The 26,231-nt window shown below is 51.7% G+C and overlaps 2 protein-coding genes across 6 annotated transcripts in view; one reads left to right on the top strand and one right to left on the bottom strand.

Moving 5' to 3' along the window:
• CTBP2 (C-terminal binding protein 2) overlaps positions 1-19,115 on the top strand; it is a 56,632-nt gene extending 37,517 nt beyond the window's left edge. The window contains exons 2-9 of one of the 5 annotated variants that reach the window (XM_024121462.3): positions 1,487-1,641; positions 2,434-2,578; positions 7,286-7,492; positions 11,035-11,249; positions 11,732-11,862; positions 12,381-12,508; positions 12,930-13,047; positions 14,995-19,115. In XM_024121462.3, the coding sequence (XP_023977230.1) occupies positions 1,487-1,641; positions 2,434-2,578; positions 7,286-7,492; positions 11,035-11,249; positions 11,732-11,862; positions 12,381-12,508; positions 12,930-13,047; positions 14,995-15,175 (1,280 nt within the window). In that variant the 3' untranslated portion in view covers positions 15,176-19,115. Of the gene's footprint in view, positions 1-1,486; positions 1,642-1,880; positions 2,083-2,433; positions 2,579-3,926; positions 4,767-4,805; positions 4,972-7,285; positions 7,493-11,034; positions 11,250-11,731; positions 11,863-12,380; positions 12,509-12,929; positions 13,048-14,994 lie in introns of those variants that run through there. The other 4 variants (XM_028481613.2, XM_028481612.2, XM_055081349.1 and 1 more) reach the window with 4 other exon arrangements.
• The window catches only part of ZRANB1 (zinc finger RANBP2-type containing 1), a 72,153-nt gene continuing 64,205 nt past the window's right edge, over positions 18,284-26,231 (bottom strand). Inside the window, exons 8-11 of the mRNA XM_024121463.3 lie at positions 24,763-24,883; positions 21,648-21,777; positions 21,313-21,542; positions 18,284-20,018 (exon numbers count right to left, since the gene is read on the bottom strand). Coding sequence (XP_023977231.1) covers positions 19,800-20,018; positions 21,313-21,542; positions 21,648-21,777; positions 24,763-24,883 — 700 coding nt within the window. The 3' untranslated portion in view covers positions 18,284-19,799. The remainder of the gene's footprint in view (positions 20,019-21,312; positions 21,543-21,647; positions 21,778-24,762; positions 24,884-26,231) is intronic.

Below are 26,231 nucleotides of genomic sequence, written 5' to 3'. Positions count from 1 at the left end.
TGGGGCGGCGGTCGCGCGGGCATGTGGGATGCCCACCCCCCGCCCTGCGCAGCTCCAGTGGCACTGTGGCCACAGCAGCAGACGGGGGGCTCCTCTTTCAGCATCTAGCCCCAGCGTGTGGCTGACTGGGTCCCGAGCCCTGGTGGCTAAGGAGGGGCCCCGCCCAGTCTCAGCGCTGCCAGGAGGGGAGCCCTTGCCAGCCGTTCCGAGCTGGGAGGCAGAGGTCCCGCAGATAAGCGAGCCTGCGGCTCCCGCTTTGGCCTGCAGGAGCCCGATCAAGCCCAGTGGCCAAGACGGCCACCAGAGAAGAGGATAAATAGATTCTGTGTGTGGGGAAGGAGACAAGATGCGCTGAGCCGGGCCTGGTGCGGTGGCCACGATCAGAGTTCATCTGAACATCTGAAAACCTCAGATGCGTGGAAAGCTGTCTTCTTGTGACTTGTGCTCTGTGACATCAACCACTCGTGATCGGATGAGAAAACGGGAGGCGCCCTGTCCTGGCCACCTCAGTGCTGCAGTTTCTCCCGAAGCCCAGGGGTGTTTCTCCCATGCCCAGGGCGGGGGGGGTCATGGTGGTTCAACATCGGGGCCAAAATCCAAGACCTGCCCGTGTGAACTTGAAGGGAATGGTTTTGTGGAGAGGATGAACTGCCCTGGGCTGGTGCGTGTGCCACTCGTGTGCCCCTTGTGACGGGTCCCCATGGCGGGGGGCGGACGCTCCTCCCTCGTCTGGGTTGGAGGCGCTGCAGCTGCGCTGGGCTGGAGAACCGGCACTTAGGCAGCGTGTAGGGAGGCCCACCCCCGGCCTGTGCCCCCCGAGCTATGGGGCCGAGCATCCTTTGCCTGCATCAGAAGCACCCAGACGTGAGACGGCTCTGGCTGGTCTAGGCTGCCGACAAACCACGCTTACTCTGTGGTCCTTTGAGAAATTCCGTTCGGTCTTCTGAGTCCTCGGCAAGCCGCTTGGCCTCACACGCACACCTTCTCCGGCATCTTGGACTGGCTTCCTCTCCTCACCTGGCCCAGGTGAGAGGGCCCCTGAGCCGTGCCCAGGGCGCCTGTCCCCCCAGGGGTTTCCTCCAGGAAGCTCCCGTGGGATGCTGGTGCCGCAACTGTCCCGTCTCATTTTGGACCCTCTGGTGCGCGTGTGGAAGGGCTGTGGGAACAGGAAGGCACGGCGGAGGGAGGGGCCGGGAGGCGGAGCCTGCTCCAGCCCGGGAGCCGTGGGCCAGGCCCCTCCTGGGGGCCAGAGGCCTCTGGGCCTTGGTGGTCTAGGGGCACACGGGTAGCCACCGTGCTGCCCCCGGTGGCAGAGGCAGGTGTGGGCCTGACCGGGTCCCCGGGCCCGAGTTCCACGGGGCGGTAGAGCTTCCCTCACTGGGAAGCACGGCCGGTGCGGGAGGCCCGGCCCCTCGCTGCGCGGCCCCGCCGTGTGTGGGCCGGCCGCCACCTCACCCACCCCTCCCGTCCTGTCCCCACCTTCCAGGTATCCGCCCCCAGATCATGAACGGCCCCCTGCACCCGCGCCCCCTGGTGGCGCTGCTCGACGGCAGAGACTGCACCGTGGAGATGCCCATCCTGAAGGACCTGGCCACTGTGGCCTTCTGTGACGCGCAGTCCACTCAGGAGATCCACGAGAAGGTGGGCGCCCTCCTCACCCCCCCCCCCCCCGCCGGTCGGGTGGCAGCAGCTGGCATTCCGCGAGCAAGCGCTTGGTGCCGCCGCTGCCCTGACGGGTCCCCCGCCTTTCCACCCTCAGGTCCCTGCTGGCCAGTCCCTCTCACCTCCGTGGGCCTCCCTGGCCTAGAGCTTCCCTCACTGGGAAGCACGGCCGGTGCGGGAGGCCCGGCCCCTCGCTGCGCGGCCCCGCCGTGTGTGGGCCGGCCGCCACCTCACCCACCCCTCCCGTCCTGTCCCCACCTCCCAGGTATCCGCCCCCAGATCATGAACGGCCCCCTGCACCCGCGCCCCCTGGTGGCGCTGCTCGACGGCAGAGACTGCACCGTGGAGATGCCCATCCTGAAGGACCTGGCCACCGTGGCCTTCTGTGACGCGCAGTCCACTCAGGAGATCCACGAGAAGGTGGGCGCCCCCCCCACCCCCCCCCCCCCGCCGGTCGGGTGGCAGCAGCTGGCATTCCGCGAGCAAGCGCTTGGTGCCGCCGCTGCCCTGACGGGTCCCCCGCCTTTCCACCCTCAGGTCCCTGCTGGCCAGTCCCTCTCACCTCCGTGGGCCTCCCTGACCACGCCTCCACCCCCCCATTCCCCCGGCGTCACCGAGCAGGCCCCTGAGCACAGCCGGGGTCCACTCGCCTGCGGGACGCTGTCGACACCCAGGCCGCGTCCTAGCTGGCTGTTTTCCCGCTGGAATCCTCTCTTGCGTGTTCAAGGGCAATGGGGGCCTCCAACCTGTGCTCTGCTCGCCCCGTCACAGGTCTTAAATGAGGCTGTCGGCGCCATGATGTACCACACCATCACCCTCACCAGGGAGGACCTGGAGAAGTTCAAGGCCCTGAGAGTGATCGTGCGGATAGGCAGCGGCTACGACAACGTCGACATCAAGGCTGCAGGCGAGCTCGGTAAGTGCCTGGCGGGTGCCCAGTAAGTGCCTGCTGGGGCAGAGGCAAGCCGGAACAGAGAGCACACAGTGCCTGCTTCTGGCTGGAGGAAGGGGGGTGGCTTCAAAGGGAACCTAGCCAGGCACACCTCCAAATACACAGGTAGAAGCGTCCTGCTGGGTTCAGAGGCCTCACCTTGGGACCTGTGGGGCTGGGCCGGGCTGGGCCACTTGGGAAGGATGCTAAGCCAGACAAGCCACAGGCCCTTCCCTGCAGAGGGGATGGTGAGTTGCCACACCTCTGTGCTGACTGGCCAGGACCCATCAACCTGAAATTAACTTGTGCTGGGTGCACAGCTCGCGGTTTCTGGGCCTCCTCCAGTCCTGGGATGGCGCTGTCTCCCCAAGGGCTGCTGTCCACACGTGCAGGCGGACCACTGCACGGCCCCTCCTGCCCATCCCTCGCCGTTAGGGGTTTCCGGGGAAAAGCAGCAGACAGACACCCAAAGGCAGGCAGGGCTCCCGGCCGCTTTCCAGACCCCGGGCTGCAGGCGCCCCGAGGGGGGCCTGGCGTGGCAGCCTCCCTGTCCCGGCACCTGGCTGGGCTCTCAGTGCTTGGAGCATTTGCAGAGGCTCAAGGGGCCACGCTTTGACAGCAGGAGTCCCCAGGCTTCCCTGCTGTCTTTGGAGGGGCCAGAAGGGTCCTTCTAGACCAGCCCCTCTCTGGTGACTGTCCTTGCTGTTTTTGAAACATGCCGGCGCCGCACCCAGCATGTGGGGCTGTGACCTGCTGGTGCCCTGCAGCCATGAGGTGCTCCAAAAGCAGGCCAGGTGTACGCAGTGCCTTGCCTGGTCGGCTCAGCGCCCACAAGCACGTGGTGTGACGGTTGCGGCCGCAGCCCACAGACACCCACCCGCCTGTTGCTGCTTCAGCCCGGGGCACCCCAGTGGGCTGCAGCCCTCCCCGCACCCCTTGAGGTCCCAGCCTGGGGGCTTGAGTGAGGGCTGCAGATTTGTTTTAGCAGTCAGTTCCCCTGCTTGCATCGGGGCGGCACCCAGTTCCTGAGCCACGGGGTAAGTCTTGTGGGTGAGCGCGGGGGGCGGGAACCAGGCCTCGGGGGGCTGTTCTGAGTGGCGCTGGGTCTGGTCTCATTCTTCGTGATGGTGCCGGGATGCTCTGCGGGGCGGCGGGTGGCCTGGAAGCTGTGGCTGCGGCACGTTGGGCTTGCCTCCCAGTGAAGCCCAAGGATAAGGCAGGAGGTGGCACTGCCCCGCGGGTGCTGCTCTCCTCCTCCCCTGTCCTGAGCGGGGTGCTGTGCAGTGGTGGCTCAGAAGATTGATCCTGGTTTTTCTGGGTCACCCCTGGCCAGCCTCCATCGTCTCACCCCCTTCCTTGGGGGGGGGTCGCTAGACCCTGTACAAGAGGAGAAGAGGGGTTATGACAGCGGTGGCTTCCCACGGGCACCCCAAGCCTTTGCTTCCAGCCTCAGCATCACTCTGAGCGCCTCTTTGTCGCCACGGAGAAACTTGGGAGGATGCGAGCCTTCAGAAGCAAGTCTACCGTAAACTGAAATTTTCCACTTTTCCCTGGCACCGAGAAGAATGTTTTTGTTTGACAACAAATGTTCTTTGTGCTCTTGATAGAGCTGAAATCCCAAGCTCGAGCGGTGACAGAGAATGTGGCTTGGCACCCCGGGTGGCTTGCGACCCTTCCCCTTCACCTGCCTCCCGTCTCTGCAGCATCTGCCCCTCGTGACGCCGCCACCCGCAATGCGTGCCACATTGGGCTTCCTTGCCAGGACCCGGCCGCTTCTCTCTGGGGGGGGCGGGGGAGGGGGAAGATGGGATCGGGAGGTGCCCGCGAGGGAACGTCCCATCTCCGCAGTTGTAGAAGCTGCTTCGCGGGCAGACTCGGGGCCCGGCTGGGGCGGCCGTGTCCCCGGAGTACCCCCCCCAGAGGCCAGCCGGGGGCCTGCGATGTTGAAAGATGTAAACAGCATGTCCGTGGTGGCCTTTTCGTTGATCCTGGTCCAATCTGACGAGGGAGCTGCTTCGGGGACAGCTGCTGGGCCGTTCCGAAGGCAGTTTTCAAATGTGGACTCCGCGGAAGGAAAATGGGCCCCTGTCCAGCCATCCTTTGTCTCCAAATGCACTTCGCAGCTCATTCGGTCAGCTGACCTGTACTGAGGACAGAAGAGCAGGTGGCTCAGGTCTCTGCCCCTCCTGATGACGTGCGGGCCCACGGCGTGTGTTCCCGGGAGGGCAGCTCCCCTCCAGCGTTCCCTGGAGCCCGTTCCTGAAGGCTTCGGGGCCCAGGGCACCTCTCCTCCGGCCCCGACACGATGGGCGAGGTGCTTCCTGTTCAGAGCAGGGAGGGCCTCTGGGCCGCCTGCCGCAGGCGAGGACAGCGCCTGGGCAAGTAGAGGGACCCTCCCCATCTATATGTCACCCCCAGATCCAGGAGGAAGCAGTGGGAGGTTGGAAGGTTGCTGGAGGGAGCTAGGGCCCAGACTGTGCACCGAGCGCTGTCGCTCTGTGAGCCTTTCTGGCCAAACTCGTTAATCTGGCGTCCAGCCCGGTCCAGTTCAGCAAAGAGCAAAAGCATCAGCTGAGGGAAAAAGCAGCTCAGCTCTTGGGCTCGGACCTTGGGTCCACGGGGGCTGCAGTCTTGCTCTGTGGGTGCCAGCAGCTTGTCCTGATAGCATTTGGAGAATCACCCTGAAGGTATGAAGAACAGATTAGAAGGAGTTTCCCCTCGAGAGGGTGGTCAAGGCTATAGAGTTTCGGCCATCAGGGCAGGAGGTCTCAGGGGATGCCAGCAGCACCTCCTCCCAGGCCTTGGGGCACCCCAAGCCCATGTATCCGCTTTCCCAGACCTTGGCCTTGGGCTCTGCATACAAGTACGAGAGCCAAGGAGCTAAATTTCAAAGTTCTGGTGCGAAGGCGGAGAGATGGCCCCACTGCAGTCCCTCCTCCCCTGGGCAGGCTGGTGCGGTGCTTTATCTCTCATGGACGCACAGATTCTCTCCTCCAGCCTCATCACATCTCGTCCCACCTCGCAGGGCGCAGGGGGACCCCTGGGCCTGGTCAGTTGGCTGCGTCTGCAGCAGAAGGTGCACACTCGGCTGTTCTTCTGCTGGACCGTCCCCCTGGGCTTCAGGCAGAACAGATCAAGCCCCACAAGGAATGGAAATTGTCCCAGCTGCCAAAAGATTTTCTTATACCACTGGCATCTGCCTCCATCGCTACAGACTGCAGTAATCCTGACTTCTAGTCTAGCCCCAGATCCTGTGCTTGGTTATTTCAAATGAAGTGGGTGCTGCAAGACAATTGACTTGCAGCTCCTGGAAGGTTTGTCAGCCTGCATCTCAAAACCTCATCCCCTGGCAGGTGGGGCAGCACATGGATGCTTTCTCCCTGGGGGCTGTCTGTCCTCCTGCAGGGGTCACTGAGACCCTGGAGCTCAGGGCAGCCCTCGTGGGGTGGCGACACAGCTGCTAGGAGGGGGTGCTCCACGCATTTGGTCCTGTTTTCTGTCCGGTGGAACCGCGGGTGCTCTCTGCCCACGCTCCTGACCCGAGAAGATAAAGGAATGCAGGCGCCTTACAGGAGGCCTGGCCCTGCATCGCTGGCTGCGACTCCCAAAAGGGACGTTTTGAGCTGGGCCAGCATGCTCCCTGGACACCTATGTCCCTCCTTGGAAAGCGGCTTGCCCGGCAGACCCCAGGCCTTGCCAGGGGAAGGGGGCTGGATCTAGGCCCGCTGGCTCTCTGTGTGCCTGCCCCTCCCACATCTGGCAACCATTCGTCCCCAGAGCACCTTCCCGCTGAGGAAGGTCAGTGCCGGGGCCCTTCCTGCCTGAGACTTGGGGCAGTTCTCTCCGCAGTCCTCAGCTGCCGGCCTCCTGGTGCTGGGAAACTCTGGCCCTTCATCTCTGTTCCTCACACAGAGCCTGAGGGATCATCTTCACCAGCTGCTCTCAGCCCTGAAAGCTCCTTCAGAAAGCAGGGCGGGCACCTGTCTGCTCTGTTGTCTTTCTGTCAGAGCGGGAGGGTGACTAGGGTCCACTGAGCAAATCTGGGGGCTGGATTCAGACATTGGCTCCATCCTGTCCCAGCCCACGGGCCTGGAAGGTGTTACTTTCTAATTCTTCTGTCTTGCCTTTTTTTTAAAAGAAAAAAAAAAAAACTAGTAACACGTTCATTGCATTAGACTCTTAAAATACCATAAAACAAAAGGCCGGTCTCCATTACCCCAGCACCGGCCTGGGAGGAGGATCCAGGAGGTTGCATTGCAAAGAGCCTCTGGTCTCCTGGACCCCAGAGACCATCAGGAGGGGGCCCTACACGCTAGCTTCCTGGCGCTGGACGGGGATGGTGGACGGAGCTGGACCACTGCTCGCTTCCCGGGGACGTGGGGCCTGGAAGCGCTGGGTGGGCCGGACACGGGGTCAGCAGGGGGCTGCGGGGTGAGCCAAGCCCCGGACAGAAGTCCTCCTGGGATGGCCAGGGGGTTGGAGGTCCCTGGGCCTCCGAGCCAGACGGTCTGTGTCCTCTAGGTGACACGCAGGCCTCAGAGGCCCTCACCTGCCCGGGGCCATACGCATAGTCCGTGGCCGAATGGGCCACCTTTGCCACCCCTGCCCCTCAACTGGGTGCACTGGGAGCCCTGGCGCTTCCCCCCAGAACTTGGGGTTCTCATCCCAGCGCCTGGCTCTTGTCGTTTCCAGGGATCGCCGTATGCAACATCCCATCCGCGGCCGTGGAAGAGACGGCCGACTCCACCATCTGCCACATCCTGAACCTGTACCGGCGGAACACGTGGCTGTACCAGGCGCTGCGGGAAGGCACGCGGGTGCAGAGCGTCGAGCAGATCCGGGAGGTTGCCTCGGGGGCAGCCCGCATCCGCGGGGAGACGCTGGGCCTCATTGGCTTCGGTACGTGCGCCTGCTCCGCCGGGGCTGCCGCAGGGGGAGGCAGGCCTGGCCCTGGAAGTCGGGGTGCGCTGCAGCCGTGCCTGCGGGAGGAGCTCGCTTGGGCCGGGGGAGGGCCCTTGCCCTTCGCCGAGCTGCCTGGGGTGGGAGGTCAGAGGTCAAGACTGACCAGGGAACTCGCCCAGAGGTAAGATCTGGGCTGCTTCTGGAAGAATGGGTCTGACGTGGCTGGGTAGGGAGGATGCGGCAGGAGGGCGCCCCCAGGAAGGCGCCGTACTCCCTAACTGCCCCGGGCAGAGGGTGAGGGGCTGGTGGCTGAGTGGAGACCCAGGCAGTGGGCGAGGCCCACCTGCAGGTGCCAGGCGGGGGTGGCAGCGAAGTGTCACTGAAGGAGTTTCGGCGCCAGAAGGTGGCGCGCTCAGGTCAGCAGCTCGGAAAGGCCCCCCCAGAGAGGGGGCATGGTGAGGCCTCGCTCCGCGGTGACACAGCTGGAGGCCCCGGGGGCGCCTGGGGCAGGTTCCTCAGGAGGAGGTGCGCCGCGGTGGAAGGCAGCCTGGCCGCCGTGGCTGTTGGCAGCACTGGGCCCCCAGTCGGGCCCCGGCTCGGCAAACGGGAGCCGGCTGGGTGGGCTTGCTCGTTTGCTGAATCTCAGTCCCACGCTCACCGGCCCTGCGACCTTGGGGACAGGGCTCGACCTCTCTGCCTCTGTTTCCGATCTGTAAATTGGGGATGAGTGTTACACGGTTGCTGCCTGCAAGCACACGGGGTGCGTTGTGACTGCAGGGCTTGGCTTCCGGAAGGCCCCCCAAGCTGCCAGTCAGCCATCAGCTTGGAGCTCCGTGTTTCCGAGTAACTGAGGGCAGGGCCTCTGGGACGGCCACAGTGCCTCCTTGTCCCGCAAGTTCCTGTCCAGGAGGCCCGGGTACCGGCTGGAACACGTGGAAGGGGCTGGGCTTCTTCCAGGAGCGCACCTCTTTCCAGCACCCGGGTCTGAGTGCCAAGAGCCCAGGTTTCAGGCGTGATCACACTCAGGGAGCTAATCCTTTCGCAAAAGAGTCTGTCTTCATTTTCCTGGAGTGGAAGATACAGCATGACTCAGAAATGCCGGTGCCCGCGGGGCTTCCCACCGCTCTGGGAAGTGGGTCTTGGAGACGGTTCCTAGAACAACGTGCATTCTTCAGCCCATGCACAAGCCTCAGGTGGGCTCCGGCCAGGCTGCAGAGCCTCACCTTGCGAGCGGCCCGGCCACATGGTAGAACACTTGTTTCCAGGGCGTCTGACCGCAGCCATCACGGCAGGTTCTTACGGGGGACGTTTCTTCGGCTGTACCCTTTGCCATCCATCTTTTGAAGGCCAGTCCCGTGATTCCAGCCCTGCTTACTCAAGACTGTAAGCCAAGCACTGCCACAGTACCGGTGCCCCCTGCACGCTAGGCTTTTCCTTGCTACCTTTCCTGGCTGGCCTCTCTGGAGCCTCCCAGAACTGTAGGCAGAGCTGAGGCAGGAGGCGGCACGGTCAGAGGCGGCCTCACGCCCCTGCTGCCGCCCTGATAGGGACGGAAAGCCTCCGCTTGCCTAAGAGTCGGCCGAGAAGCAGCAGCAGAGCCCGGAGTGTGGAGCAAGTTCCTGCAAACCCAGTTCATGCCGCCGTGCGGGGGCCTGGACGGGGTGCTGGCGCGAGCTCGGCCCCAGCCCGGGCTGCTGCGGTACCCAAGTGCTCGAGGCCTGCCTCCGAGTTGGGAACAAGCATGAAAACTCCGGAGGGAAAGCCTGCCAACAGTGACAGTATTTTTATCTTTTTTTTTTTTTTTTTTTTTTTTTTTTTGCGGTACGCGGGCCTCTCACTGCTGCGGCCTCTCCCGTTGCGGAGCACAGGCTCCGGACGCGCAGGCCCAGCGGCCACGACTCACGGGCCCAGCCGCTCCGCGGCACGTGGGATCCTCCCGGACCGGGGCACAAACCCGCGTCCCCTGCATCGGCAGGCGGACTCTCAACCACTGCGCCACCAGGGAAGCCCTATTTTATCTTTTTAAGGCCAAGGCAATTGGGTTCTCCTCTCTGAGGCTGGGTTTTGATCAAGTCAGTAAGAGAATTCATCATCAGGTCTTGCAAAATTGAGTCAGGAAAACCCCATGGCTGAAGTAGAGCCAGTGGAAAGATGAGGGTTCGTGAATTTATGAAAAGCAGAGCCATGGGGCAGGCTCTGGTGACTGGCCGTGCCTCTCCGCCCCGGGCACTGCCGCCGGGACCCCATCTCCCGTGAAAGTGTGTTAGGATGCGGGGGGAAGGAGGGCAGCTAAGGGCCGGCAAAGCGGGGGGTGGCGGGTGTGCTGGTGTTGGCCGTGAGCCCCAGCCGCCGCGTGGTGGGGCGCTTGGTTCTGAACCTCGGGTACATCAGAGGGGGGTCTTCAGGTCACTGCTGCCTTTCCCGCCCCTGCCGTCGTGCTGGCTCCTCTGCAGTGTGGCTGTACTTCCTGGCTCACCGTGTCCAAGTGGTGACTCTGAAGAGGGATGGCACGAGGGGTGTGACCGCGGGCGACCCTGCAGCTGACCCTGCTGATCAGAGCGGCCTTCCAGAGCTTTGCCTCCAGACCGTGGCGGTGGTGGAAGGGCCGCCCCTCTGGACTGCAGTTCAGCAGGAGGCAGAGGCGGCTCGCCACCCCACTGCCCTCCCGCAGGCTTTCCTTCTTCCTTCTTCCTCCTGCCCGTTTGAGCAATGGTTTTCGAGCCAGATTTATTCTGCGCTCTCGCCAAATCGGCCCCTCCAGGTATCATTCACACCGTGTTGTGTTCAAGCTGAAAACTGCTCTGGGAAGCAAGAGGCGCCGTCCATGGGGGTCAGCGGGTTTGCGCAAATGACGGCCACTCGGGAGTCAGGGAAGCCTTCGCGTCCCGTTAGGCGACGTCGCTGTCTAACTGGCTGGAGGCCTGACCCGCGCTCCACGCGTGCTCAGAGCCCCACCTCTCAACCCGAGCACTTCCCCATCCATGGGTGCTCAAGCCAGACTGCCGTGGTCCGTTTCGATCACTGTTCATGAACAAACCTGGTGGCAGTTACACGAGAGAACAGTCCCTGTTCGACACCGAGAGCAATGAAGAGATGAAGCTCAGGTTAAGAAGCCCACTATATAAGCAAACGAGCAGGGGAAAGAGAAATAGGAAGGAGATAATATCGGTGATGGTCGGGAGCTGGCACGTGGAGTTCACTAGATTGTTCTCTCTAGTTATGTCTATGTTTGAAAATGTGCATAATAGGAACTTGAAAAAAAAAAAACTACTACTCTGGTAGCAAGTACAGGTGATAAGCGCTGCCCTGCTCACCCAGGAGCGTTGGCCCGGCTCCGGCCCCAGAGAAGTGCTGGCCTCAGGTGGCACCAAGCCCTGGGCGTTCGGTTCTCCCAGCACCACCACAGACTGGGTCCGACGGCCAGAAGTGCTGGAGGCAGCAGAGCTGCGGCTGGGCGCCACGCAAGGTCGCGGCCTCGGGACGAGCGTCGGCAGGGGGCGCGGGGGCCTCGCTCACCTGGACGCTCTCTTTCTGCACAGGTCGCACGGGGCAGGCGGTTGCTGTTCGAGCCAAGGCCTTTGGATTCAGCGTCATATTTTATGACCCCTACTTGCAGGATGGGATAGAGCGGTCCCTGGGCGTGCAGAGGGTCTACACCCTGCAGGACTTACTGTATCAGAGCGACTGCGTCTCCTTGCACTGTAATCTCAACGAACATAACCACCACCTCATCAATGACTTTACTATAAAGCAGGTAAATTGAAATAAATGGTCTCAGACCCTGGAAACTTGTCAAAACCAAAGGGGGAATGGGAAGCGGTCCATGGACACACCAGTGAGCGGGGAAGAAAGTCCCCCAACACATCAGCAAGGAGCTGGGCGGGGCCCCCTCCGTGAGATGGGCCGCGGTGAGCGGGGAGGGGCAGGAGCTGGCCCAGGACCCAGCAGGGCCCTGCTCTGACCAGGCCTGGCCTCCAAGACAGCCAGCCGGTCGACAGGTCATGGCTCCCGCCGCCCCAGCTTGCAGCCCTCTCTCGGATCAGCAGGAGCGGCCCCCCGGGCCCCCGCTGTCACCGAGGCTCCGCACTCCCTTCCCCCGTAGCCGCTGCGCACGCATCAAACACCCAGACCCACTGCCATCCACTGCCGCGGCTCTCTTCTTCAAGCCTGGGTGCTGGCTCCTCCCAAGGCGGCAGCGGCGGCACCCGTTTACCAGCTTTTCCCTCCCCCTCGCAGATGAGGCAAGGAGCATTCCTAGTGAACGCGGCCCGCGGCGGACTGGTGGATGAGAAAGCCTTAGCCCAAGCCCTCAAGGAAGGCAGGATACGAGGGGCGGCCCTCGACGTGCACGAATCGGAGCCTTTCAGGCAGGTTTGGTAGCTCAGGGCTCGCGCAGGAACTTGCAGGAGCCCCACTGTGAACTCGGGGCAGCTTCCCAGACGGGTCTTGGGTGGGCACCTGGAGACCAGGTGTACAGCCTCTGCTCTTCTAAGGTCTGTGCTGTATTCTCACCAAGTATAAAAGGGCCAGAAGTCTCCCCCACCCCCCGCCAAAAGATGATCAGAAAGGGGAGAGGCAGAAAGAAAAATGGTGGTGGTGAAGAGCGGGCTTTTTCTGTACTCTGGATTACTCTGGTTGGAGGCAGGCTAGTCGGCCCTCCCTAGAACTGTTCCTTCTTTCCCGAGTCCCTGATGACGCCTGACGCTAATTAGTTTTATGAGTGTGTGCTTAAAGTCCCAACCCTTAGGAAACAGACCGCAGAATCCCCCCGTTTTCTCTGTGCAGCTAGCATTCCACACGGCCAAGGGCTCCCTTTTGCCCAGCGGGGCAGGGAGTGACGTAGGGTGTTTCTCTCATCTGCTCTGTTTTCTGTATGCTCATCTAGCTTTGCCCAGGGTCCCCTGAAAGACGCACCGAATCTCATCTGTACGCCCCACACGGCCTGGTACAGTGAGCAAGCCTCACTGGAGATGAGGGAGGCGGCCGCCACCGAGATCCGCCGGGCCATCACAGGTGAGCCCTCTGCCGCGCTGGCCGCCTCCCATCCCGGTGACGGACACGCGGAAGGGGGCGTGGGGCTTTGCTGCGGGCAGAGGTGTCTCTAGGCGTCAAGCTGAAGAAATTCGGAATGAGTTGGGACCCGTTTCTTTCAGGGGAAACCAATTCCCTTTTGTATTAGCCAGTGCACGTCTCGCAAACCTGGAAGGGGAGCCCCAGGGGGAGCCGTGGGCAGCTCCCTTCTGTTGGGCTGAAGCCCAGTGTGGTTCAGGCCCTGGAACAAGTCGTATGTGGTGGAAATATAAGGGCCGGCCCTTCCTATCAAAGAGTAAGGGACTTGCATTGTAGCTTGTTCCCGCATAACAGAGGAGCATAACATTCAAGTCACTGTGACCTTGAAAAATACATATGATTACTTTTAATCATCTTATTCCAGGTCGCATCCCAGAGAGCTTAAGAAACTGTGTGAACAAGGAATTCTTTGTCACAACAGCTCCCTGGTCAGTAATAGATCAGCAAGCAATTCATCCAGAGCTCAATGGTGCCACATACAGGTGAGGAGAGGAATGGGCTGAGCCCTGCTCCCTGGGGGAGGGCGGAGACGGGGGACTTGGGGATGTTAAGCCGACCTGAGCACTAGTGGCAATTACGTACCCTGTCCCCTCCTCTCAGCTCTTCCATTCCTCATTTCCATGGAACAAACATAGTTTGGGGACAGAGCCGAGAATTGGAATTCCTATTTTAAAGGGGGTGCGGGGTACGGTGGGCTGTGCATTCCCCAGCGGGTCTGAATCACTGTTCATTCCGAAGCCGCTTGAAAACCAGAGGGTTTCTAGGTGAAAAGGTACAGAAAAGGTCACCAAGGAAAAGGGCCTGATTTTGTTTTCTAACTTGAACCTTAGAAGGGGGTGTCCCCTCCTAAGGCCAGGGGGTGGCCTTGTTTCTCTGTGAAGCAGGAAGTCTGACCCCAGGGGCACGTGACAGTGACAGTTTGGGTGTGACTGAGGCAAGAGAACCTGCTGCACTGGGGACACGAGCCAGGACCCTTGGAAGGGACCAGGGGATTTGTCTGTGGTAGTTTTCCATGGTTCTCTTCCCCCAGCATGGCCGGTTGCAGGGAAATAGCTCCTCCTGCATAAAGGAGAGAAGCTGCAGCGTGGAATGCCAGACGGGAACTTTTGTTCTGCTTACTCTGGCCCAGTATTGCCCCACCTTGGCAGTACTGGGCCAGATGTCCCTCCCGTGCATTGTAGGATGTATAGTGGCAGCCCTGGCCCCCACCCGCTAGATGCCGATAGCACCTCCCATTCCCAACGGTGACAACTAAAAACGCCCCCCCCCCCCCCGACACTGCCCGAGATCCCTGGTTTTGAACCACTGCTCTAGGGGGCGATTAAATATAGTCTGTGTAAAAGGACCCATACATGAAGGCGCTCCTATTCTGGGCGAGGAAGCTAAGCGGTTTCTTCCCAAGTCACATGGCTTTATTTACATGCAGCATGTTCTGTTAAAGTCCCACTTGTCTTACCCTCATAAGCATTTTCAAGCATCCCTTGAGCCCAGCACAGCACCAGATTGGATTCCCGTTTGTCCGTATTGGTGGCCTACCCTTTAAGGGCCACGTCCTAATTATTCCTCTAGACAGAGCAAGGCTCCTTGGCCCCTTGGAAAACTGCTTGTGCTGGAGGGTTGCAGCTCACAGGGATCCTGTTCCTCAGAGTCCTGGACAGTTCCTGACCACCGTAGCGTCACTGTTAACAGGCCCTAGGACGGGGGGGGTGGGGGGGGTGGGGGTGGGGCAGCGTAGCTTCCGCAGGGAGAGACAACTTGTGGAGAGGAAGACTTAATTCTAAAGCCCCTGCTTCATAAGTATGTTTTGTCCTCAGTGTTTAAATACACCGAGTCGCATCTGTGCATAATGTCCGTGTGCTCGGGCGTGCGGGCGCACACAGCCATTCCTGTGCCTGCAGGATAAGATGAGGCCACGTTCAGGTGCCCTCCAGGTACCCTGAGAGGGCAGGCATCCTGCCCATTACCAGCTCACCATCTCCCCTGCTGCTGCCCTGTCCCCTCCCACATCTCGGGTTACGGGAGCCGGTAACTAACCAGCCTAGGAAGTCACACTTAGCAAGTGTACTTCATGCCGTCTGTTAGGAAATCATTAAAGCCTTTGATATAACTGATGAATACTTTCTAACACAAGCGGAAAACTCGGAGTTTATTTTGTCCAAAACGTTTTCCAAATGCGACGTTTCCCCACACACAATTAATTAGTATAGTCTATTGCTGTTGCCTGAAAGCTACAAAATTAGTGCTTTGGACTAAATAGGCTTTGTTGTTTATGAATTAGATGTCCATGTTTAAGTTTTCTATGTAGATTTCTCCTTGCCTTGGAGGTAGGAAGTATGACAACCCATTCCATAAAAAAGGCAGAGCAAGAGTTTGGCAGCTTCTGGGGCCTGAACTTCACCGGCCCTTTCTCTTGTGCCCGCCCTCCCTAGATACCCGCCAGGCATCGTGGGCGTGGCTCCGGGAGGACTTCCTGCAGCCATGGAAGGGATCATCCCCGGAGGCATCCCGGTAACCCACAACCTCCCCACGGTGGCACACCCTTCCCAAGCTCCCTCTCCCAACCAGCCCACAAAACACGGGGACAATCGAGAGCACCCCAACGAGCAATAGCAGAGTGACGGAAGGTAATCATTCAGATACACCTGGGACCAAGAGACAGTGGGAAATAGATGAGCTAAGAGGAAAGGAACTTGACAGTCTTTTTAACTGCTTCTGGACATACGCATCATTGACGCTGCAGTGTTAAAACTACAAAAGAGCTCGAAGCCGAGACGTGGGAAAACTGAAGATGTCGTCTGCTTGCGGAAGCGCTGAAAAAGACTAGGACGTGATTTATTAACGACCAACTTGTTATTGTGTGTTAAGTTTTTCATCTGTGCATCAAATCACAAAGAATAAATAGATCTTTTTCCTTTATCAGTCCCTTGGACACAGCAGGTCCTGAACACCTTGCTCTAGAATGTTGCATCAGGAGTTCCAAACATCAAAATAAAAAATATTAAGAGGAAATCCCCATCCTATGACTCTAGTCCCTTCGGTCCATGGGGGCTGGTTACCTCTTTTGATAATAGGAAGATTAAATTACTACAAAATGGGGAGAAAACTGTTTGCCTGTGTTAGACAACCGCGAGCATAGGATTGAAGACAGTACAGGCTCCTGTACAGAGAAGTCTCTCCCATCTGAACTGCATACTGAGCGGGCAAGTTGGTTGTGAGTTCAGTAAAAACCCTCTGATGATGCAAAAAAAAAAAAAAAAAAAAAAAAAAAACAAAAAAAAGTATTAAGTTTCACAAGCTGTTTGTACTCAAATATATTTTCTCAGTTTCAGATCCTCAGCTATTTTATTGAGTGGAAAGTCTTGAACTGAAAGGGTTCAAGAAGAATAATGTTGCATTTCCTTATGTCTCAGGAAACACTTTTTATGGTAACTTGTCAGATTGTCTATGAACAAACCCACTTTTTTAGACATTGATAAAGTCTTCTTTTCTTCACGTGATATTTTATACAAGAACACTTCAGGTGTGTTATTAGATGTGACTGATTTTAACAAATCCTATTAGATTTGTATCAACTAGTTACATGTTATATTCATAGTCTTTTGTGAATCATCGCCTTTTTGTTTAAAAGATGGCCTATTTTGAGCCTTTGTATAGGTACATTCCTGTTTTTGTGACAAAAAAAAACCTTTAAAACTGTCCCAAACAGAAAAATAATGGCTATCAGAAATATGTTTTGTTTTAGTGTGAGTTACCGTTACTGTATTTGTTTATTGTAAAGGTGGACATTTAGCGTTCAGTGCAGTTTTCAATAAAAAGTAATAAAAATTTGTTAAGCTCTGAAATTCAAGTACAACTCACCAGTGTAAAAGTTCTCTCCTTGAGATGTTTAAAGGCAACTGCAGTTTCAATTAGCCAGTTTCCCAACTCTTGTTATTCCGAGGTTCAAAGATTTACAGTACTCTTCTATCACCTACCTATTCCATAACCAGACGCAAGAATGCTGATAATTACTTCATGTGACAGTTTAATTGAAAAAATCAAAACTTCACATAAGTCCATCCTTATCAAATCATGCCATCCTTAAGATGCAATAGTGGGTTAGAACTAAGTCAATTCAAGAAACAAAATTGGTCAAGTTTTAGAATTTTAATTTACCCAAAAGCAAAATTATCTGGCTCAAGCATTAATGCAGGAAGGGAGGTGAATGTCAAAAAAAATTTTTTTAATGGTATTTACAAAGAAATGTTGCAAAATAATTACCAGCCATTTCCATAGGTTAGGAACTTTCCGTTGATTTTATGGGTCTTCCTTCTTAAATAGCATTAAACCCCTTACTACTAGCGGTATCTGCAAATGTCAGTCACGACCAACAATTCCAGGTACCGAACTCCTTTTCAGCCGCCTCCCCCCACCCTTTCCCATTTAAAAAAAAGAAGTCATGGCAACTTAAAGCATCAATCGCCTCACCTCACTCATTTTAAGGTGGTGGTCCCATCCCAACTCTCCCATGAAAAATTACATTGAAACCACCTGACACGGATAGAGAGATCCTGGACAGAGATAGAGCAAATGGTTACTGACCTATCACTCCGGGGAGCAGAGTGGCAGCTCAAGATCATCTTCACAACCACTTGTCAAACAGGCAATCAGTGAGGGGGTGACGTATGCACAAAAAGGAGACCCCAACCGCCTATGCACAGCAATAGTCCCTTAACACAGATTAAGTCTGTGACACGATGAGCCTAAAAACCAAAAACATAAGAAGATCCAAATCCATGGTGCACCTGGGTTTTAATTGACAGAAAACACCACACTCTATTCTCCCTAGAAAAAGAACCATAAAGTCCATACAGTTAAAGGTATTACTGTCCAGAGTCAACCAAAAGACATACAGTATCTGTCACCCTGCCATATATAATCTGAGAAAGGACTGCAAACTCTATCTTGGGACAACAGTTATGGCTGTTTGATAGTTCAAAAGCTTAACATAGCACTGATTCACCAGAATGTTGGCCTTTACCAGCCAATCTGCTGTGAAAACCATTTAAAGCCCCATCCCTGTCTGGAGCCTAAGAAATGGAGTCATATATATATATATATATATATATATGTGTGTGTGTGTGTGTGTGTGTAATTCTTTCCCACAGGGAAGAATGCTGTACCTGTTAAACTAGATGTGGTCAGGGTCACTGATCTATAAATAAATAAATAAAGAGGCACCTCAGGGGACACACCACGCAGCAAACAACACACGGAGGCTAAGGCTAAAGACCGAGCCTGCAGTTTTCTAAACAGCACTGACTGTAATGTAGACCCTAGCAACTAGATGCTTTTCCCTCAAACATTTCTCTTCGGCTTCTTGAACTGGGAGAGCAGTTTTTGCTTAACAGCAACTGGAACAGGATGTCTGGCCACTAAAGAATTCTCTCCCTATATATGGAGAAAAGTTTATAGGGATGCTGTGCTATGTAATCAGAATGGCAGCCTTCTAAAAATTAATTCTGTCCAAAATGAAAGCAAACCATAGAGTCAATTTGTAAGAAAACATTAACCATTTGAAACAGTAACATACACCATTATTACATCAAAATTCATTCATATGGAATCAAATTGCAAATATTTTTCCTGCAAGTTCTAGCATGCAGCAAAAGCGATCATCCTGGGAACACGTTTCAAGGAGTGTTCAGAGAGGGAAGAAAGAACTAAAGAGATGACATCTCATAGGTAATTTTCTATTTTTAGTATTCCAGCATCAAATCTGATGTTGTGCACATTTCAATAGCATCTAAACAGAACTTAAGAAGAAAACAAGAAGTAAATATTTCAAGGTTTTCACAGACTTTTCATCAAGGGAAGGAAAGGGTGTGTGTGTGTGTGTGTGCGCGCGCGCGTGCGTGTGCGTGTGTGTGTAGGGCTTCTTTCCAAATTCCTTGCCACATCAATAGTCTACAAAGTGCTTACCAGGACACTAAATAAGTCTTTTTGTGTTCCTGAGATAGGTCTGAAATTTTTACCCAGTTTTGAATGTATACCTGAAGTGGTCAAATAATACTTTTTGTAGAAAGTTTTCCTACCTAAGATTATAGTCTTAACTTTAAATAAGAATGGCCACAATTAATCAACATGCAAAACTTCTCAGACTACTCACTGAGAAATTCATTATACAATGCATTTACCACCTTACTGCGTTCTTAAATCTTTATTCTATACTGAACTGATATTCCCAATTAGCCCAAGCGAAGGCATGCCTTTCTAACACAATTTGCCTAAAGCAGAGTTGATGATAAAAGACAGTAAGACTCCACAGACCCTATGCATGGCAACCTGGGAGAGTATAACATTGTCAACAGAGTCAAGTGGGCAAAGTTCACACGATTCATTCAGTTACATACGAGTGGACCGGCTCCCCCGAGCACTCCCCTCACTTACATCCACCAAGTAACGATTCACAAAGAGACTGCTACCCAGAGTCTGGGAGAAGAAGCCCCATCTTAAGGGCACTCTTCCAAACAAATAAATACCTAAGCACTGAAAAGGGGCATATCAGAAACTTTTAAAAAGACAAAATAATAGAAACCAAAACCCTTTCCAAAACAAGGGAACGATGTCTATGCAAAGTTCACTCAATAAAAAATCCTTACTTTTCTTACAGTTTGTTCCTTAAAGATTTGATTTTATTTTATTGGGCACAACAGGAACTAAATTATTAATAAAAATAAACGCTTGTTTTTATTTTTTGCTGTGGATAATTTGTACAAAAAGTTTCCAAATCTCTCACGAGCTCTAGTGAGACATAATGTAAAATGGATCTTTTAAGATGGAAGTAGAATGCCAGGTTCTACTTAAAAAAGAATTATCTCAAAGGAACAAAGAGTGATCTGCCATGTGCATTTGGAGGTGCCCATGCTGGAAAAAACTTCTCAATAATATGAAGATGCTGGTACAACTTTTCTTATTACACAACCACATGCGTTAACATTTATAGACAGATTTACAATTTGAAAGGATAAAAGTTCTGTCTTAATAAAATTCATTTTTTACAAACTGTAGTCCAAAGTTCTGTCTCCTCACACAGCAGATGCATCGTCTCCATCGGGTGTGGATCAGAAAAACCCTTCCCAGCAGACCCTGCCAGATCTGCTTCATTTCGTGCCAGGCGCTCTGCTTGGAGCACCGCAGTGACGTGGAGGCCACCACAGAGCTGACACCTTGCTCTTCTGCTCTTTGATTATTTTCATTCATCTTCATCATCTTCGTCTTCCTCCCCATCAGACAGGGATGTACAAGGCCGGATCTGTCGGTAGCGGTCAAGCCATTTTTCTACCATCTGCGTGACCAGAGGGTGATTTCGCCGCCGAGAGCTCTTCTGCATGGCCACAAGAACTCCTCCCTCAGTCACACAGCAGTCCAGCCACTCCCGGAGCAGCTTTTCTTGCTGTTCCTCATTACCTAGCTTTTAGAGGAATGTGAAGAAGAGGGAAAATAATACAACAGATCAGAGACTTGACAGGAAAAATTTAATAGAAACCTACAGCTGGTATGATTAATGAAAAGGCCAGAGCAACGAAGTGTTTCAACATGGTTTCCACCTCTCATCAATTTTATGTTTAAAACCCAGTTTCCTATGGTTAAATAGAAAAAAACATCAATGGGAAAATTCACAGAAAAACCTAGAGGGAAGAACAGCCTAGTAATAAGTTAATTTGTTTGATATAATAGCAAAAAACAACTGTTATCTAATAAGCTGATCCTGGCAAAGAAAAAGCTAGAAAGTTGCAGCTTCAAACAGAACAAGGTAAGTTTACTCAGAAAGTTATGTATATAGGCTCAAGTTACAACAATAATCTATGAACTTTTTTCTTAATATCATGGTTACAAAAAGTTTATAATTATTACTAGTATATTAAAGACCAATAATTTTATAAGAATTTGGGTTTTCTGAGAGTGTTCTTTTACACATGCTCACACCCTCCCCTGCCTGGTCTGCACCACCCCCCCCAACCTGCCTGGTCCGCACCGCCCCCCCCGCCACCTGCCTGGTCCGCACCCGCCCCCCACCCCGCCCCCCACCTGCAGCCTCAGTGGATCTCCTGCCCGGCGCTCCGCTCCTGCTCCCACCACCGCCCAGGGATCTATCTAGTCTCAACTGAGTTGCCAGTATTCCTCTTCCGGGCAAACTGGCTGTTGGCTCCCCAGCTTACCCAGAATAAAGCCAAAGATTTAAAAGACCGTTGACGACCCCATGCCACCCCTTAACCTCACCCCTTAACCTCTCAGCCTCGTCTCTCCCCCCTTGCCCAATCCCCACAAACCACATTGGCTTGAACTTCCCTCTACCTACAACTCTCTTCCCCCAGATTCTGCAAGACTCCTTCCTCTTTCAGGTCTCAGTTCAGGCGTCACCTCCTCAGTGATGCCTTACCTTGGGCCCCCGGTGGCCCCCTCACCCCCGCTTTCCCCCTCACCCCATCTTTTTACTTTTTCTCCTCAGCACTCAGCACTACCTGAGGGCCAGGACTTTGGTCTTCACTGCTTTATCTCTGCACAACACATCCTACACAGCAATTCTGAAAAGATAAATTTCAAAGTCTGTCTCACCAAGATTTATAGAAAGTGACAATTACTACGACCAAATTCAAAATTGTAAGTGGTAGTACAGATAATACCACACCTGAAAGACACACTAGGCTGAGTTCTGGTACAGTGCTGCTACTTTAAGTAATTAATACAAGAAACAGGCTTCTTACCTCCTGAGCAGAAAGAAAGTGCACATGGAGTAACTTCCTTTCACTGTCAACCAGAGGCAGAAATGTAATGGTGACATCGTCATCGGTGTTCAGGTTAGCACCAGCACCTCGGTTACCATAGCCATCATTTTCCATGGCAACCAAAGCAGAGAAGTGGCCCCTTGTATAGCCCAGAGCAATCGGACTTTTCCAACAAAAACTCTGTTCCCACAACAAAGGCAAATACACACCTGGAAAGAGGGAAGAAAGTCACAATGAAATTTTCAGGATGTGACTGCAATGTGCATTAAAATAATAAACAAGAAAGTTCCAAAATACTCATGATAATGGCTTACCTTGAAACCGAGTATATCCTAAAGTTTCTCCCCGGAAACTTTTATAATATTTTACTCCATAAACTATAATTGGTCGTCTAAGAATATGTGCAAGTACAAAAATGTGGGTCTGTTCCAAACTTGCTCCAGGCTGTACAGAACAAAATAAAGGAAAGCAAATTCTCTTTAAAGCATTTATTACGACCCTGGAAAAGTGATGCGTATAACACAATGCTACCCTCCTTCATTACACTACCTCAATTCATTTAAAAAATATAGTAGTACTACTGTCAAACTAAAGAGTTTGATTCCTCAAATAGCAAAGTCCAATAAAAGAAATCTGCAAAGTTTATGTACAGGTATCCTTCATTAGCCAAACTCAAGAAGTGAACAGATTTGGTTAAATACTGATTTCAGAAACAAGAGATTCAGACAGCAAAGGAAGCTTGATTTATATAACTGCCTTCTGGTTAAGTTACTTGTGAAAGTACTACCTACAACAAGGTCCACCCCAAGTAAAAAGATGAGCTTCGTTATTTCACACAAACATAAATGGCTGCAAATGGCTGCATCACCTAAGGCAAGAATATGCAACAGGTCTCCCTTCCCCCTATAATGATCCTGACAGCACCTTTACAGGAGGTACATGTCTCAGATGTAAAACAGTCACTGTGAACCCTGCCCAAATGGCCCAAAGACAGAAGGTACTTCCCTCAGAGGGTACTAATGAATTACGATGCTTTCTGCAAAGAAAAGAAGTGGTTTGTTGTGCATATATTTGAAGTTTACAGTTAAGTATATTAATATGCTTCATAAAATAAAATTAGCATGAGTGTGAGGGACAGCCCTACACAATACATCTATAAAAGTTCATTCCCAAGTTAGTAAATCACTCCTGTCCACGGCACCTTCTCCTTGGCCTACATCACGTGGACAGAGGCTCCTCACGTGGGGAGCCTTATGAAGATCACAACTTGATCCTCAGGGACCTGACAGCTCAGCATCAGCACCCACTACTAGCACAGTGATCTTGGGGAAGTGTCCCCTCGGACACAGAATGGGAGCTAACCCGTAGGTAGGTAAAACAGGCATAAAGCCACCATTTTTAAAAATTTTATTATTTTTTAAAATTTTTATTGGAGTATAGTTGATTTACAATGTTGTGTTAGTTTCTGCTGTACAGCAAAGTGAATTGTTACACATATACCTATATCTACTCTTTTTTAGATTATTTTCCCATATAGGTCATTACAGAGTAATGAGTGAACTGAGTTCCCTGTGCTACGCAGTAGGTCCTTATTAGCTATTTTATATATAGTAGTGTGTATATGTCCATCCCAAAAAGTCACCTTTCTGAGAGGACAATATAACTGAAGAGTAATCTGAGGAAATATTTAAGAGGTTAGAATCACCAAGTACAACTTTCATTTGGACAGTTTTTTAATCACTTAATATAAGAAACATGTTGCCCTCCCTGTTCTGCAGCGAGGACTTGCCTATGGTCCCAGAGCTGATAAACAGCAGTCACTAGAACCCAAGTCACCTGCTGCCAAGTCAAGCGCTCTTCCCTTCATGCCACACTGCCTCCAACATGGTCTTCATGTAAACCAAGGCATTCAGACCAGCTGCCTCACTCTTCTCATAGGAGCAACATGCCCTGAAGCATTCTTACCTGACTAGCAAGAGAGAGTATAAATGCCCAGTCTTCTTGCCACTGTTCTTCTCTCAAGGAAAAATGTAAACCAAAGCTCTGAGAATACCAGGACTCCCAATCTTTCCAACGTGTATAAAACCTAAAAGCAACAGAGTAAAAAAGAAGCCTTTCTATAAACAGTTCATTTAATGTTCCAATCATTTATTTAATGTAATCTTTAAGCAATTCAAATGCAGAGATTAATAATTAATTTTACCTGGCTTGCAGTATATTTTTCCAATTAAAAATGCCTCCTTTCTGCTAGCAGACATCTTTTAACATATCCTCAGACATAATTTGATTCACCACCCACCAAATTTTCATCAAAACTACAAACACTAGTGATGAGAACAGTTGATTTCAATTGTCTACTATTGGTTTACAAATTAAAAATAAAAACACTCAAAATCATCTGAGAGGTTGGATAAAAATCAAAGACACTACCTTTCTCCATTAATGAATACTATCCACTACTTGGTCACAGACTAGAAATAGCCCATGTGTTTACAAGACTATCAAAATCACTTCCTTGAGATTTCATTCATTAAATAAAATTATTTGATTATCACATGACAATCCAAAAAAAAAATCACTGTAACTACAAGAACAATCCCTTCTTCATGCTTAATACCTCTTTAAATACTTCGGCCTAATAAATTACGAAGATTAAAAATCAAACTAGGCCACTGGTAGACTGAATTACTAAAAGCAAAACATTCTTTTTCTTTAGATCAAGTATACAATTAAATAAAGCCAGATATAATTATGCTCAAAACTGTGATCCACTGTCTTACAAAACAAACCAGCAAAGACCTCTGAAGACAGACATTTAACCTGTTTGTAACATTACATTCCTCTCTCATGTAGCGAACTATCAGAAATCCCCAATACTTTTATGTTAAAATTTTTATTGGAGTATAGTTGATTTACAATGTTGTGTTAGTTTCTGCTGTACAGCAAAGTGAATTGTTACACATATACCTATATCTACTCTTTTTTAGATTATTTTCCCATATAGGTCATTACAGAGTAATGAGTGAGAGTTCCCTGTGCTACGCAGTAGGTCCTTATTAGCTATTTTATATATAGTAGTGTGTATATGTCCATCCCAAAAAGTCACCTTTCTGAGAGGACAATATAACTGAAGAGTAATCTGAGGAAATATTTAAGAGGTTAGAATCACCAAGTACAACTTTCATTTGGACAGTTTTTTAATCACTTAATATAAGAAACATGTTGCCCTCCCTGTTCTGCAGCGAGGACTTGCCTATGGTCCCAGAGCTGATAAACAGCAGTCACTAGAACCCAAGTCACCTGCTGCCAAGTCAAGCGCTCTTCCCTTCATGCCACACTGCCTCCAACATGGTCTTCATGTAAACCAAGGCATTCAGACCAGCTGCCTCACTCTTCTCATAGGAGCAACATGCCCTGAAGCATTCTTACCTGACTAGCAAGAGAGAGTATAAATGCCCAGTCTTCTTGCCACTGTTCTTCTCTCAAGGAAAAATGTAAACCAAAGCTCTGAGAATACCAGGACTCCCAATCTTTCCAACGTGTATAAAACCTAAAAGCAACAGAGTAAAAAAGAAGCCTTTCTATAAACAGTTCATTTAATGTTCCAATCATTTATTTAATGTAATCTTTAAGCAATTCAAATGCAGAGATTAATAATTAATTTTACCTGGCTTGCAGTATATTTTTCCAATTAAAAATGCCTCCTTTCTGCTAGCAGACATCTTTTAACATATCCTCAGACATAATTTGATTCACCACCCACCAAATTTTCATCAAAACTACAAACACTAGTGATGAGAACAGTTGATTTCAATTGTCTACTATTGGTTTACAAATTAAAAATAAAAACACTCAAAATCATCTGAGAGGTTGGATAAAAATCAAAGACACTACCTTTCTCCATTAATGAATACTATCCACTACTTGGTCACAGACTAGAAATAGCCCATGTGTTTACAAGACTATCAAAATCACTTCCTTGAGATTTCATTCATTAAATAAAATTATTTGATTATCACATGACAATCCAAAAAAAAAATCACTGTAACTACAAGAACAATCCCTTCTTCATGCTTAATACCTCTTTAAATACTTCGGCCTAATAAATTACGAAGATTAAAAATCAAACTAGGCCACTGGTAGACTGAATTACTAAAAGCAAAACATTCTTTTTCTTTAGATCAAGTATACAATTAAATAAAGCCAGATATAATTATGCTCAAAACTGTGATCCACTGTCTTACAAAACAAACCAGCAAAGACCTCTGAAGACAGACATTTAACCTGTTTGTAACATTACATTCCTCTCTCATGTAGCGAACTATCAGAAATCCCCAATACTTTTATGTACTTGAATTCTAGGTAAAAGAATCAAAAGATCAGAAAACATTCTTTTGCTGTTGTTGAAAAGTTAAGGTATTAAATGTCTTAGTGTCACACGTTTCTTTAGAGTAACTTAATGCAGGGCTCCGTAAAAAGTAAATTAATATATTTTATATTTTAAAAAGAATGTTACGGAGGCTTAACTCTTGTTTGATTAGAAAAAAAACTTTTCTATGCCAGATAACCATAGGTCTTTTTCTTTTTAAATCAGGAGTGTAAGTTTCAATGCCAAATGTTTAAAGATAAAATATGGATATTCCTCTTAAAATACCTAAGATACACAGAAATATATTTCAATGCACCAATGACAAAATACATTGTTTTAATAAGTTCGAGGAGAAATATCATGAAACACAGAAATCTGCTGCAGTTAAGAAATTTCTTGGGGCTTCCCTGGTGGCGCAGTGGTTGCGCGTCCGCCTGCCAATGCAGGGGAGGCGGGTTCGCGCCCCGGTCTGGGAGGATCCCGCGTGCCGCGGAGCGGCTGGGCCCGTGAGCCATGGCCGCTGGGCCTG

This window comes from Physeter macrocephalus, chromosome 20 (genome assembly GCF_002837175.3).
Source record: "Physeter macrocephalus isolate SW-GA chromosome 20, ASM283717v5, whole genome shotgun sequence".
NCBI lineage: Eukaryota > Metazoa > Chordata > Mammalia > Artiodactyla > Physeteridae > Physeter > Physeter macrocephalus.
This window is presented reverse-complemented; position numbering and strand designations above follow the sequence as displayed.